The sequence below is a fragment of the Microcaecilia unicolor genome, chromosome 3 (genome assembly GCF_901765095.1).
Source record: "Microcaecilia unicolor chromosome 3, aMicUni1.1, whole genome shotgun sequence".
In the NCBI taxonomy this organism is placed as follows: Eukaryota; Metazoa; Chordata; class Amphibia; order Gymnophiona; family Siphonopidae; genus Microcaecilia; species Microcaecilia unicolor.
In genome coordinates, this window is record NC_044033.1 from 35,313,709 (window position 1) to 35,327,406 (window position 13,698).

General features: G+C 40.7%; 1 protein-coding gene across 1 annotated transcript in view; it reads left to right on the forward strand.

The window, feature by feature from the left end:
- The window catches only part of FOXN2 (forkhead box N2), a 146,259-nt gene that overhangs the window by 108,723 nt on the left and 23,838 nt on the right, over positions 1 to 13,698 (forward strand). Inside the window, exon 4 of the mRNA XM_030195829.1 lies at positions 9,754 to 9,878. Within this exon, the coding sequence (XP_030051689.1) occupies positions 9,754 to 9,878 (125 nt within the window). The remainder of the gene's footprint in view (positions 1 to 9,753; positions 9,879 to 13,698) is intronic.

Genomic DNA, 13,698 nt, shown 5'->3' on the forward strand with positions numbered 1-13,698 from the left:
ATAACACCCTCATCCTCCCCGTCCCATCTGCCCGCAACCTCGGAGTCATCTTCGACTCCTCCCTCTCCTTCTCTGCGCATATCCAACAGACTGCCAAGACCTGTCGCTTCTTCCTCTTCAACATCAGCAAAATTCACCCTTTCCTCTTTGAGCACACCACCAGAACTCTCGTCCACGCTCTTATTACCTCTCGCCTTGATTACTGCAACTTACTCCTCACCGGCCTCCCACTCAGCCATCTATCCCCCCTTCAATCCGTTCAGAACGCTGCCGCACGTCTTATATTCCGCCAGAACCGATATATCACCCCTCTCCTCAAATCACTTCATTGGCTTCCGATCAGATATCGCATACAATTCAAGCTCCTCTTCCTTACCTACCTACAAATGCGCTCAGTCTGCGGCTCCTCACTACCTCTCCACCCTCATCTCCCCCTATGTTCCCGCCCGTAACCTCCGCTCACAGGACAAAGCCCTTCTCTCAGTACCCTTCTCCACCACTGCCAACTCCAGGCTCCGCTCATTCTGCCTTGCCTCACCCTATGCCTGGAACAATCTTCCTTTACCCATACGCCATGCCCCCTCCCTACCCATCTTCAAATCTCTGCTTAAAACTCACCTCTTCAATGCTGCCTTCGGCGCCTAACCGCTTGAGAAATATAGAATGCCCCAATCTATCCACCCTATCAGATTAACTGTTCACTCGTCCTCTAGATTGTACACGTGTCTTTAGATTGTTCTCTTGTCTTTTAGATTGTAAGCTCTTTGAGCAGGGACTGTCCTTCTATGTTTAAATTGTACAGCGCTGCGTAACCCTAGTAGCGCTTTAGAAATGTTAGTAGTAGTATCCTGATTTGAACAAGGACACTCAGGCCCGTCGGCGAGAATTCTTGAGTTTAAAGCCAAGAGTTCTTGCAATAGGGGAGGGGGAGTCTTTAAGTTAATTTTTCCTTCTCGTTGTATTTTGTCCTTGAATACTGTGAATTATATGTTTACGGACAGGGCCGTGCCTAGGGTCTCTGGTGCCCCCCTGCAGACTATCAGTTGCCCCCCCCCCCCCCCCCTCCGTCTAGCAGAGCAGAAACAGAAGGGAGCAGGCAAGTAAGCCGGACCTCAGGAAAAAATAGCACTGTATGTATCCCTCATTGATAAGTCGCTGACTCTAAAGTTTAGCAATTTCATTAAAGCAAAATGTATTTTCATAACACTTCAAAGATTTCCAACTCAAAATAGGAATGCTAATTCAAAATGTGAGCAAAGTCCTCTTAGTTTCCAAAGATTCTTTTTCTAATCTCCTTTGCAGCAAAGGATATAATTCAGATCAAACATTTGTCTCTGATCAACTATCTCAGATCAAATATTTATTTCAGATCAAATATTAAGGTTTCCTTGCTTACAGTCACTTAAATCTACCTAGCCTTTATATAGCTTATAGGATTTAAACACTCTTAAACTGAAATTCACCCTTTTCTATTCTTCATAAACTTCAAGTAATCCTGAAATATTCAGATCCTTTTTCACTAGAGAAACCTCAAACTTCAATCTCCACCAACCTCTTTTCATTCATATTTTCTCATTTACCACATAATCTGGCAGTCTTTTATAATTTCAGTCAACACACACAGGAACTCACAGCTGTATGTCTCTCTTGGCCAAAGGTCAGTTGCTGTCTCACTCTGTTCCCTTCCTGGCAGATTTCTAACAGAAGCTGATCATCCAATCAGAGAGCTCTATTTGAATGCAGATTAACATACAGACACTGTAATGGGAATTTTTAGTGAAAAACACTAGATAAACCCTTCGTTTTTGGACCAAACTTCACACTTTTGATCAGAGCCATGCCCTAACATTAAGGCTGTAAACACTTCCATCATTTTTTATTCATAAATATGCAAATGAGAACCTCCCAAAAACGGACTAATTTGCATATGATTTAAACAAATCTGAGCATATGACAACCAAGTACAGACTCCCAGCACCTGAATTCTGCAATTAGATTTAATACAAATACTTTTAAAACTTATTTTTAGCACTTTTAAAATTTCAGGTTCTCTTTAATTTGAATTCTGGTCAAGCTCTGAAGCTCACCCTGAGTGAGGAGTTAGCCCCAAACCACAGCATATATAGCAATTTGGTTGCATTCTCTCAAGTAACTTGAGGAGCCTGCCTGCCTCAGTGAATACTGCTGCATTGCTTTCACTTCCGGTTTGCACGCAACTTCAGGTAAAAGATTTTGCAAGTGAGTGGAAGGCAGGGACCGCAGGGCAGCAGCGCCCCTCAAAGGCAGGCGCCCCTCTGCCTTGCTTACCTCGCTTACCGCATTGGCACGGCCCTGTTTACGGAACCCAAAAAAATGAAAGATTTCTTAATTGCCAAAGAAAGTAGTCAAGGACTTTCCCAGAACTCCCAATAGAGAGAAAATACGCTGATGTACTCCGGCTGCTGATATCCGCATGTCCCTGCTTTAATATTTGTTCTTTTTTCTTTTTTGCAGTATAATTATTCCTTGTATCTTGCTCATACATAATGGTCTAAATAATGGGTTACTTTACCTATGTTAGAATTGTGATTTAATTTTGTTTCCATATCTTACATTTATGTAATAGATGTATTTAAATTTTAAATGAAAAAAAAAAAAAAAAAATCATATGGGGGACGTATAGGTGTATGAGAGCATGGGCTTTGACAATGTGGCTGTTACAGATTCAATGAGTCTCATGAATGGGATATCGCCGTACCTAGCTGTAATTTATTCAGGAGGTTAGAGATGACAAAAAAAGGGGTAGGAGTAGCTCTCTGTGTTAAGAAAGTAGCTAAAATACAAGGCAAATGGGGGGGGGGGGGGAGCAGTCCTGTGGATCATGTTGGAAAGAGAAGATGGCACATTCATCCATACCAATGTAGTCTACAGACCTCTGACATAAATAGAAGAACTGGACAAAAATCTGATATTGGGGGTGACTTTAATCTACCTAATGTGGATCAGAGTATCCCATCTGCAAATCTGGAAAAGAAGTTGAGAGACTGGATTGGCTGTGGTGGTCTTTATCTGTCGTCATTTACTATGTTGAATGGATGCCTTACAAAGGGCTTTGTTAAGACAAATGATAATGGAACCCACCGAGGAGGATTGACACTGGGTTTAGTATATGAATGGAGAGAGAGCAGTGATACTACATGGTGTGGTTTGATATAAAAGCTAAGGTAGAGTCTATACATACCAAACTTAAAATTCTGGATTTCAAGCAATCTGACTTCAATAAAATAGGGAAGTATATGAAAGAAGAACTGACAGAGTTGGAGGAAATAAGGGAAGTGGAAAAACAGTGGGCTAAACTGAAAGAGACTATTAAAAAGGCTGTGTGGTAGCATGGGTGCCGGCCCAGCATGAAGCTTCAACAAAACAGCCACACAGAGGTTGCAAGTAAAACAGGCAAAAATAACTTGAGGATCAAAAAGTCTCTTGTAAATCCAAAACACAATCTTAACACATTTGCACAGGCCTCAACTCCTAAGCCGCACCCTAAAGTGATGAAAAGAGCTTTCACCTTGGCACAAATAACGCCATGTCTGAACAATCAATGGTCTTAAGCCACGCAGATTACTGTAATGGAATCTACGTGGGATGTAAAGAAAAACTCACAAAAAAACTCCAAACCGTCCAAAACACAGCTTCCAGGCTGATATTTGGTAAAACACGCTTTGAAAGTGCTAAACCCCTCCGAAAAAAGCTGCACTGGCTCCTGGTTAAAGAACGGATCATCTTCAAAATCTGCACCTTTGTTCACAAAATCATCTACAACGTAGTCCCAGAATATATGACAGACCTCATAGATCTACCAAACAGAAACATAATCGGATCATCACGATCATACCTAAACTTACATTACCCAAATTGCAAAGGACTTAAATACAAAACAACTTACGTATCCAGCTTCTCCTATAAAAGCGCACAACTATGGAATGGACTCCCAAAAGCTGTAAAAATAATCCATGACCATCTAAACTTCAGGAAATCAACTAAAAACCAACCTCTTCAAAAAGGCTTACCCCACCGATCCAACGTAAATCCCCACACCCAGCAACACAGCATAACCAATAATTGTACTGGACAATACACAATCTTCACTCCCTCCGACCCTCGTTGCTGCCTGACACACAACTACCTCATTCGATCACAACATAACCTTGTATTTGTTATGAACCGACTGGCGAACGCCTTTACAGTATTATGTAAGCCACATTGAGCCTGCAAATAGGTGGGAAAATGTGGGGTACAAATGTAACAAATAAATAATAAACAGGCATACCTCCCTTTTGTGCAACTCTGCCAATCAAAAAACCTTGACAGGTACAAAGCAGTGACACAATACCCATTGCCATCAGAACAAAACTTTTAACAGTCCTCAAACGCATATGCAGTATTTTCTGTGGAGTCTGACACATAGCTGCTGCTTTGCAGTGATCATTCCAGTGCAGAGTGAGCACAAGCATTGTCTTCTTCAGCTATCAGGGCACAAGGTTCTAGACTATCTTCTCCATCTCGATGGCCCTAGAATTTTCAGGCTAGAGAAGTGAAAGCTGGCAAATTGAGCAACAGTATAATAATGGGCGATTTCAATTACCTCAATATTGACTGGATAAATGTTAAATCAGAGAGCACCGGTGAGATAAAATTTCCTAGATGTAATAAATGACTCCTCCTTGGAGCAACTGGTCCAGGAACCGACAAAAGGGGAGCCATTTTAGATCTAGTCCTTGGTGGAGTGCAAGAGATAGTACAAGAGGTAACTCTGTTGGGTCTGCTGGGAAACATTCATCATAATATCTACTATCTGCTATATGCTACTATCTGGAATGAAGCCACAATGGAACTCTACTGTAGCAGCATTTAATTTTCGAAAGGGTGACTATGATAAAATGAAGAAAATGGTTAAAATGAAGCTAAAAGGTTCAGCTGCAAAGGTTAGGACATTAATTCGGGCATGGGCGTTTAAAAATACCATCTTGGAAGCCCAGACCAGATGCATTCCATATATTTACTAAGGTGGAAAAAAGAGAAAATGACAGCCAGCATGGGTAAAAGTGAAAGTGGCTATTAGAACCAAAAGAATGTTCTTCAAAGAATGGAAAAAGGACCCAAATGAAGAAAATAAGAAGCAACATAAGCACTGGTAAGCTAAATGCAAACCATTGATGAAGAAGGCTAAAAGAGAATATGAAGAGAAACTTTCCGCAAGGTCAAAAATTCACAGTAACAACTTTTTTGTACATCGGAAACGGAAAGCCTGTGAAGGAATCCATGGGATCATGAGAACATGAAGGAGCAAAAGGGGCACTCGGGGGAGGACAAGGCCATAGTGGAGAAACTGAATGAATTCTTTGCTTTGGTCTTTAAGGAAGAAGATGTAAGAGATCTACCTGTACAGAATTGGTTTTCAAGGATGACAATGTGGAGGAACTGAAAGAAATCTCAGTGAACATGGAAGACGTACTGAGCCAAATCGAAATAATTCAAACGTGACATTGCCGATCTGCTGTTAGTGATCTGTAACCTGTCATTAAAATTGTCCGTAGTACCTAAAGATTGGAGGGTGACCAATATAACGCCGATTTTTAAAAAGCGTTCCGGGGTGATCTGAGAAATAGCTTGACTTCAGTGCCGAGTAAAATAATGAAAACTATTATATAAATAATAAAATTACAGAACACATAAATGAACATGGTTAAATGGGACAGAGTCAGCATGATTTCAGCCAAGAGAAGTGTTGCCTTACCAATTTGCTTCATTACTTTGAAGGTATGAATAAACAGGTCAATAAAGGTGATCCGGTTGATGTAGTGAATCTAGATTTTCAGAAAGCTTTTGACAAAGTTCCTCATGAGAGACTCTTGAGAATATTAGAGTCATGAGATAGGAGGCAATGATCTGTTGTGAATTAGGGATTAGGAATTGGTTATTGTACAGAAAATAGAGGGTAGGGTTAAATGACCATTTCTCTCAATGGAGGATGGTGAATGGTGGAGTGCCGCAGGGATCTGTACTGGGACCAGTGCTTGTTAACATATTTATAAGTGATCAGGAAATTGGAAAGACATGAGGTGATTAAATTTGCAGATAACACAAAACTATTCAAGGTTGTTAAAACGCATGTGGACTGTGAAAAATTGCTGAAAGACCTTAGGAAATTGGAAGACTGGACATTCAAATGGCAGATTAAATTTATTGTGGACAAATGCAGTGATGCACATTAAGTAGAATAATCTGAATCATAGTTACCTGATGCTAGGGTCCACCTTGGAGGTCAGAACCCAATAAAAAAGGTCTACATGTCCTTGTAAACGATATGCTGAAATCTTCTGTCCACTGTGTGGCAGCAGCCAAAAAACAAACAAGATGGTGGGAATTATTAGGAAAAGGCTGGTAAATTAGACCAAGAATACTATACTGCCTCTGTATCGCTCCATGGTGCGATCTCACCTTGAGTATTGCATTCAAGTTCTGGTTGCCATATCTCAAAAAAGATATAGTGGAATTAGAAAAGGTTCAAATAAGAGTGACCAGAATGATAAAGGGGATAAAACTCTTCCCATATGAGGAAAGGCTAGAGCAGTTAGGGCTCTTCAGCTTGGAAAAGAGATGCCTGAGTGAGAGATATGATTTAAAGCTTACTAAACCCTGAATGGTGTAGAATGGATAGAAGTGAATCAAATTTTTTTTTTTTTTACTTTTTCAAAAAGTAAAAAAAAACTAGGGAACACTCAGTGAAGTTACATGGAAATAATTTTAAAACAAATAGGAGGAAATTTTTCTCACTCAAAAATAATTAAGCTCGGGAACTCTTTGCTAGAGGATGTAGTAACAGCGGTTAGTGTATCTAGGCTTAAAAAAGGTTTAGTTCATGGAGGAAAAGTCCAAAGTGTGCTATTGAGACAGACATGGGGAAGCCACTGCTTGCTCTGGGATTGGTAGTATGAAATGTTGCTACTATTTGGGTTTCTGCCAGGTACTTGTGACCTGAATTGGACACTGTTGGAAGCAGGATACTGGACTGAATGGACCATTGGTCTAACCCAGTATGGCTATACTTATGGTCTCACGTTTTTTTTTTTTCCTCACTTATTTATTGTTTCTACCTCAATAGGATGTTGGAGTAAAATTATACATAATGAGTTGAGCATATTCTCCCTGAAACATAATCGAACTGGGCCAGTTTTGGTGTGGGATTAAAACTGGTGAAAAGATCAAGGTTGAAAATTGACCTGGGCAGACTAGGGTTCCCCCACCCTACACACACACAATATGTCCCAATGTATTTCTATGGGAGAAGCAGTTGTAAGAGCTGCAACACAGAAACATCGAAAGACTAACAAACAGCAGATAAGGAATATCTCGTTTCAAATTGCCTCTCCTTTTCTGGTCACAGACACATTAAGCGCGCACACAGAGTAATTGGAAATAATTCAATGAGGCATACAGAACACCCCCCCCCCTTTTTTTTTCTCTCTCCCCTCTTCCCACACTGGTTTCTAATGATTCAAATCTGTATTTTCGTTTCGTTGCTGTAAATTCTACTGTGAACCCTCGTGAATGAATTAGTAACCATTAAGAAAGCGATCTATGGTGACACCTAGTGACTAAACTGTGTTGTTTTCTCCTGGTTGGTATTAGAGAATTGCATGGGGACAGAAATTTTCACCCATCCCTGCCTATCCCCATTGGAATCTTATCCATCCCTGCCCATTCCCGCATGTAATCTCCTCCATTCCCGCCCGTCCCCGCAAGTAATCTCCTCCATCCTTGCTCGTCCCCTGTACTAAAATAATAACCCAACTTGTGATAAAACTTCCTCTCTCGGTGGTTATGGGGATTTCAATGCTATCAACCATATCCATAAATTTTTTTTTTACTGCTATTATAATTGCTAATCTAGCTTAGAAACACAAGGAAAGGATAGATAGGCTAGCCTGGCACTACCCTTCTGCTGGAACCTTGCAGGACCTGCGTCCATCCCTATAGACCTGGAGGGGATCCTCGTGGAATTCCCACGGGAACCACATGATCCTGCTAACCCCATTTTTATGCAGCTCTTTAGTTGGTATACGTAATGCTGTGCAGAGAGAAGCTATACTTGTGACCTGGATTGGCCACTGTTGGAAGCAGGAATACTGGGTTAGATGGACCATTGGTCTGATCCAGTGTGGCTGTTTTTATGTTCTAATGCACTCTGAATTGTATTATTCGGACAGCAGAATATTAAAAATGTACAAGGGTGTGGAAACAGCCTAGAATTGTATGATAGAGCAGGTTAAAAATATTTTTAAATAAATAAGGTACTGTATATATCTGGAGTTTCATACACATAAAGGGCAATTGTGCTGCACTTAGGTTAACTAAACTTCGGTTATACAATACTCCGGATTAATCAGTGGATGAGTAACCAGGCTCTGTCCACCCACCCGAACAGCCACAATCGGTCCCAACCCTCCAGAGTACCTCCCAGCCATCTGACCAAGGTAGCCTCCCCTCCCCTACAGTCTACCTTTACAAGCTCTGGTAGTCCATTAGTGAGTTCAGGGCCACTCGCTCATGCCCTTGTGGTCTCTGTCTTCAAAATAGTTGACATGAATTCTGTTGGCAGTCTCACAAGGCTGCCGCCAGAGTTCATGGCAACCATTGTAAGATGTATGGGCATTATCCAGTGGGGATTGTTGATGCCCTGAATGCACTGCTGGACCACAAGGGCATGTAAAGGTAGACCATGGGGGAGGGGGAGCCTACCTTGGTCAGGCAGGGGTGATAACAGGGGATGGCAGCTGGTAGGCAGAAGGGTGCAGGCAGTGATTCGCTTCATTATCTGACTTTTCGGTTACCTAGCAACCTGTCAGTCCTAATTAAGTTGAATAATCCAGACTCTTCAGTATTTTATAACCGCACCTAAGTTCCATTTTAGAATAAGCTCTTACCGTGCGCCTTCCTGGCACCTAATTCAAGGCACCAGTTATAAAATTGCCCCCCCTTGATGCTTCAGAAGAAATAATGTTAAGACATTTTAGACAATAGCACACTGACCTTACAAGACATTTTTTTTAATGTATTAGCAGGGCAATACATTGCTCGAGAAGAAACTAAGGATATGATCATTTGTTTTACAAGTATTTTCTTCATCATTGTGTCTCTATTTCTGCTCTCCTTCCCTTCCCCTATTTTTTTTTGTTCATCTGCTCTTCATACCTTTTTTGTGAGACTGTGTGCTGATTTATGGAATGACCACATTCCATCCAATGGTGTATACCAAAACTGGCTACTAGCATAGTTACATTGTGCGTGTGAGGTTTATGTGAGATGACTAGAACAGTAAGATCCTAGAGAAAATCCATTGTATTTCTCTTTGGTTGTCTTTAAATATATGTTATAGGGAGGCAGAAGAGTTTTGCCAAGTCTGTACTTGACTATCGTGCCTTTCTGAGGGAAGATGTGTACATTTGTGCTTGTTGAATGTATTTAATACACAATCACATTTTTAAAAAATGGATTACATTGTTACACAATGGTTTAACATTCGTCTGAGGAAATGTCGTTATAGAACAGTCTATAAATACGATAACTCCATGGAATAGTGTTTGTAATCCTAATCTCTCTGTATGGGATTAAACATGCCTGGGGTTTTACACAGTTAAATACATTCGGCTAACGTCATATACAGTTTCTTTATGGGTCTTCACATCTTTGACTTCTCCATTTCTTTTGCAGGTGAATGGAAAAGGGTCATTGTGGTGCGTTGATCCCGAATATAAGCCTAATCTCATACAGGCGCTGAAGAAGCAGCCATTTTCATCAGCCCTTGCATTTTACACTGCCCCAGCATCGCCAACCAGGTATGGAAGTTGTTCGTAATATAAGCATTCAGTGGTGTGAACGTTTGTAGTCAGACTCTGGAATTCGTTGCCGGAGAACGTGGTACGGGCGGTTAGCTTGACGGAGTTTAAAAAGGGGTTAGATAGATTCCTAAAGGACAAGTCCATAGACCGCTATTAAATGGACTTGGAAAAATTCCGCATTTTTAGGTATAACTTGTCTGGAATGTTTTTACGTTTGGGGAGCGTGCCAGGTGCCCTTGACCTGGATTGGCCACTGTCGGTGACAGGATGCTGGGCTAGATGGACCTTTGGTCTTTCCCAGTATGGCACTACTTACCATATTTTTCGGACTATAAGACGCACCGGACCATAAGACGCACCTAGGTTTTAGAGGAGGGAAATAGGAAAAAAAAATTTTCCTCTTTCCTTCCTCTAAAACCTAGGTGCTCCGGTGCGTCTTGTCCGGGTTTTGGACCTCCGTCCCGTACTTACAGGATTCCATGTTCCCTGGTGGTCTAGTGACGTCGGGGCAGGAAAGAGCCCCCTCTTTCCTGCCCATCGCGCTGCTCTCCGTGCTTCTCAATGCTTTCTGACGGTCTCGGCGAGATTCAAAATGGCCGCCGAGAATCTCGGCGGCCATTTTGAATATCGCCGAGACCGTCAGAAAGCATTGAGAAGCACGGAGAGCAGCGCGATGGGCAGGAAAGAGGGGGCTCTTTCCTGCCCCGACGTCACTAGACCACCAGGGAACATGGAATCCTGTAAGTACGGAACGGAGGTCCAAAAACGCTACCTTCGGACTATAAGACGCACCCCCCATTTTCCTCCCAAATTTTTGGGGAAAAAAGTGCGTCTTATAGTCCGAAAAATACGGTATGTACTTATCAAGTTTGCAGTCATACGAAGCCATTACATGATGTCCTTTAAGCAAAGTTTCAATAGATGCTTTGCCCTAAGTTCGTATAGTCTAGTTTCTATTTTACATGAATTTGAGTTCTTTACACTTGAGAGGGAGGGGGGAGTGGAGAATAAATAAAACCTTAGAAATGTTTACTAATATGCTTACTCAACCAAGCGCTATTTATTTCTATCTTTGTGATAGCAGGAATTATGCTTAGTGGTCATGAAAAAGACTACTAGTTGAATGCTTATTTTTATAGTTGAGAGTTTAGTGCGTTTCAGTTCTGGGATTTAATTCTTCTATAAATTTAAGTTCGTGCCGTTTTAGAGCAGCATGTGTTCACTGGTGGCCTAATCTTCCAGACAGAATGTTTGCCCTAAATCCAGTTTGAACCCAGGTCCGGTTTAGCTGTTAGAACCATCTGGTCAAAACTGTAAATTGTCGAGGTAGACCAGAGGCGTTAAAAGCGTTTTAGTAGAGTTGACCCAAAGTCAAAGTGGGTTTCATATTTGACTGTATATATTTTATGTGTGTCTGTTATCTTCTGTCGTCTCTTGAGAAGTGTTGCCTTTTGCTAAAGGTGTCAAAAATCCAGTCACCAGGACCAATAGAGGCAACACTATTTTTTTCTTCTCTGTTGGAACCTTCGACCTGATCCTCTCATTTAAACTGTTGTGCGAAAATAGAAGTGATTACTACACTAAGACACATGTGATAAAATAGTAGTTTTAAAAAAATTGCACTAAAATGCACATCAGAATTCTTTTCTACCGCATCAATTTTGTTTTTTTAATTGTGATGAAATAAACTAATAACATGCAAATCGGCTGTATATTAAAAATGGAAAAGCAAGATAAAGGTGCACTAAAAACAGTAATAAACTTTGAAAAGGTGTGATAAAAATAGATGTAATGCAGAGAGGTGTGATTAAGACAAGCTTAAAGTGGAAATTAAGTGCAGTTAAACTTTCAAAAGTGTGACCCGAAGAAGCCTCTGTTGTGATGGGTGAGAGATCACTTTTTCATGGCATTTGGACACACCTTCTGGAACATAAGTATTTCCATACTGGGGCAGACCAAAGGTCCGTCAAGCCCAGCATCCTGTTTCCAACAGTGGCCAATCCAGGTTACAAGAACCTGGTACCTGGCAAGATCCCAAAACAGTAAAATAGATTTTTATTTATTTATTTATTAGGATTTATTTACTGCCTTTTTGAAGGAATTCACTCAAGGTGGTGTACAGTAAGAATAGATCAAACAAGAGCAATAGGCAATTGCAGCAGTAAAAATATTCAAATAATACAAAGTATGGAATGGTATACTACTTACAATGTCAGTACAATACGTAATAGAACATTATAATTGATAGTGAAGGGTAAGGCAAAGTTGTAACACATAGATGGGTAAGAAAGTAGGAAGAGTTAGAAAATAAGGTGACTGATTTAAAGAAAGTTGCACATGAGGTCAGAGAGATGGTTAAATATTATCTCAGCAAGGGTAGGAGTAGATAAACATGTCCTGCTTCAGTATGTGCAGCCTGACTCCTTGTGTGTGTAAGTGAGACTAACAAGTTAGTTACTTCTTCCATTAAAGGCCTGGTTGAAGAGCCAAGCTTTCACCTTCTTCCTGAAGTAGAGGTAGTCTTGTGTTAAGCAAAGCCTTTCAGGCAGTGCATTCCAAGTGTGGGGGCTACTCTGGAGAAGGCTCGCTTGTGGGTATCACATCGTGTAATGTCTTTTGGAGATGGTGGAGTTAGTGAAAGTCTTTGGGAGGACCTTATTGTTCTTGGCGGTGTGTGGAGGATCATCCTATTCTTCAGATACTCTGGGCGATTTCCTTTCAGGGCCTTGAAGATCAGACATAGTTTTAAATTTTGGCCTGGATTGTACTGGTAGCCAATGAAGTTTTTTGCAAAAATGGTGTGATGTGGTCATGTTGTTTGCAACCTTCTAGAGCCTAACAGTATTGTTTAAGAAGGCTTATTCCCCAGGTTCAACATAATCAGAATTATTATGGACTCTTAACTACACCTTATTATTTTCTTATTTACTACTGATTATTTGTTAATTATATCCTACCTCAATACCCATCGCTGTTCAACTGTTATTTCTATCCTGCTCAATTTGCAAAAATTGTATTCTTTGCATTGTAACTTGCTACAATATTATTGTAAGCCACTTTGAGCCTGCAATCAGTGGGAAAAGGTGGGATACAAATGTGATAAATAAAAGAAAATCCTTCAGAAAATGGAAGAAGGAACCAACTGAAAATAATAAGAAACAGCATAAGGAATGTCAAATCAAATGCAAAGTGCTGATAAGGAAGGCAAAGAGGGGCTTTGAAGAAAAGATTGTATTGGAGGCAAAAACACATAGTAAAACATTTTTTAGGTATATTGAAAGCAAGAAGCCGGCAAAAGAATCAGTTGGACCGCTAGATGACCGATGGGTAAAAGGGGGCGATCAGGGAAGACAAAGCCATAGCAGAGAGATTAAATGAATTCTTTGCTTCAGTCTTCACCGAGGAAGATTTGGGAGAGATTCCGGTGCCAGAAATGGTATTCAAAGTTGACGAGTCGGAGAAACTGAATGAAATCTCTATAAACGTAGAGGATGTAATGGGTCAGTTTGACAAATGTAAGAGTAGGAAAGCTCCTGTACCAGAAGGTATTCATTCCAGAGTACTGATAGAGTTGAAAAATGAACTGGCGGAACTATTGTTAGTAATATGTAATTTATCTTTAAAATCAAGTGTGGTACCGAAAGATTGGAGGGTAGCCCATGTAACGCTAATATTTAAAAAAAACTTCCAGAGGGGATCTGGGAAATTATAGACCGGTGAGCCTGACGTCGGTGCCGGGCAAAATGGTAGAGATTATTATAAAGAACAAAATTACAGAGCATATTCAAAAACATGGATTAATGAGACAAAGCCAACA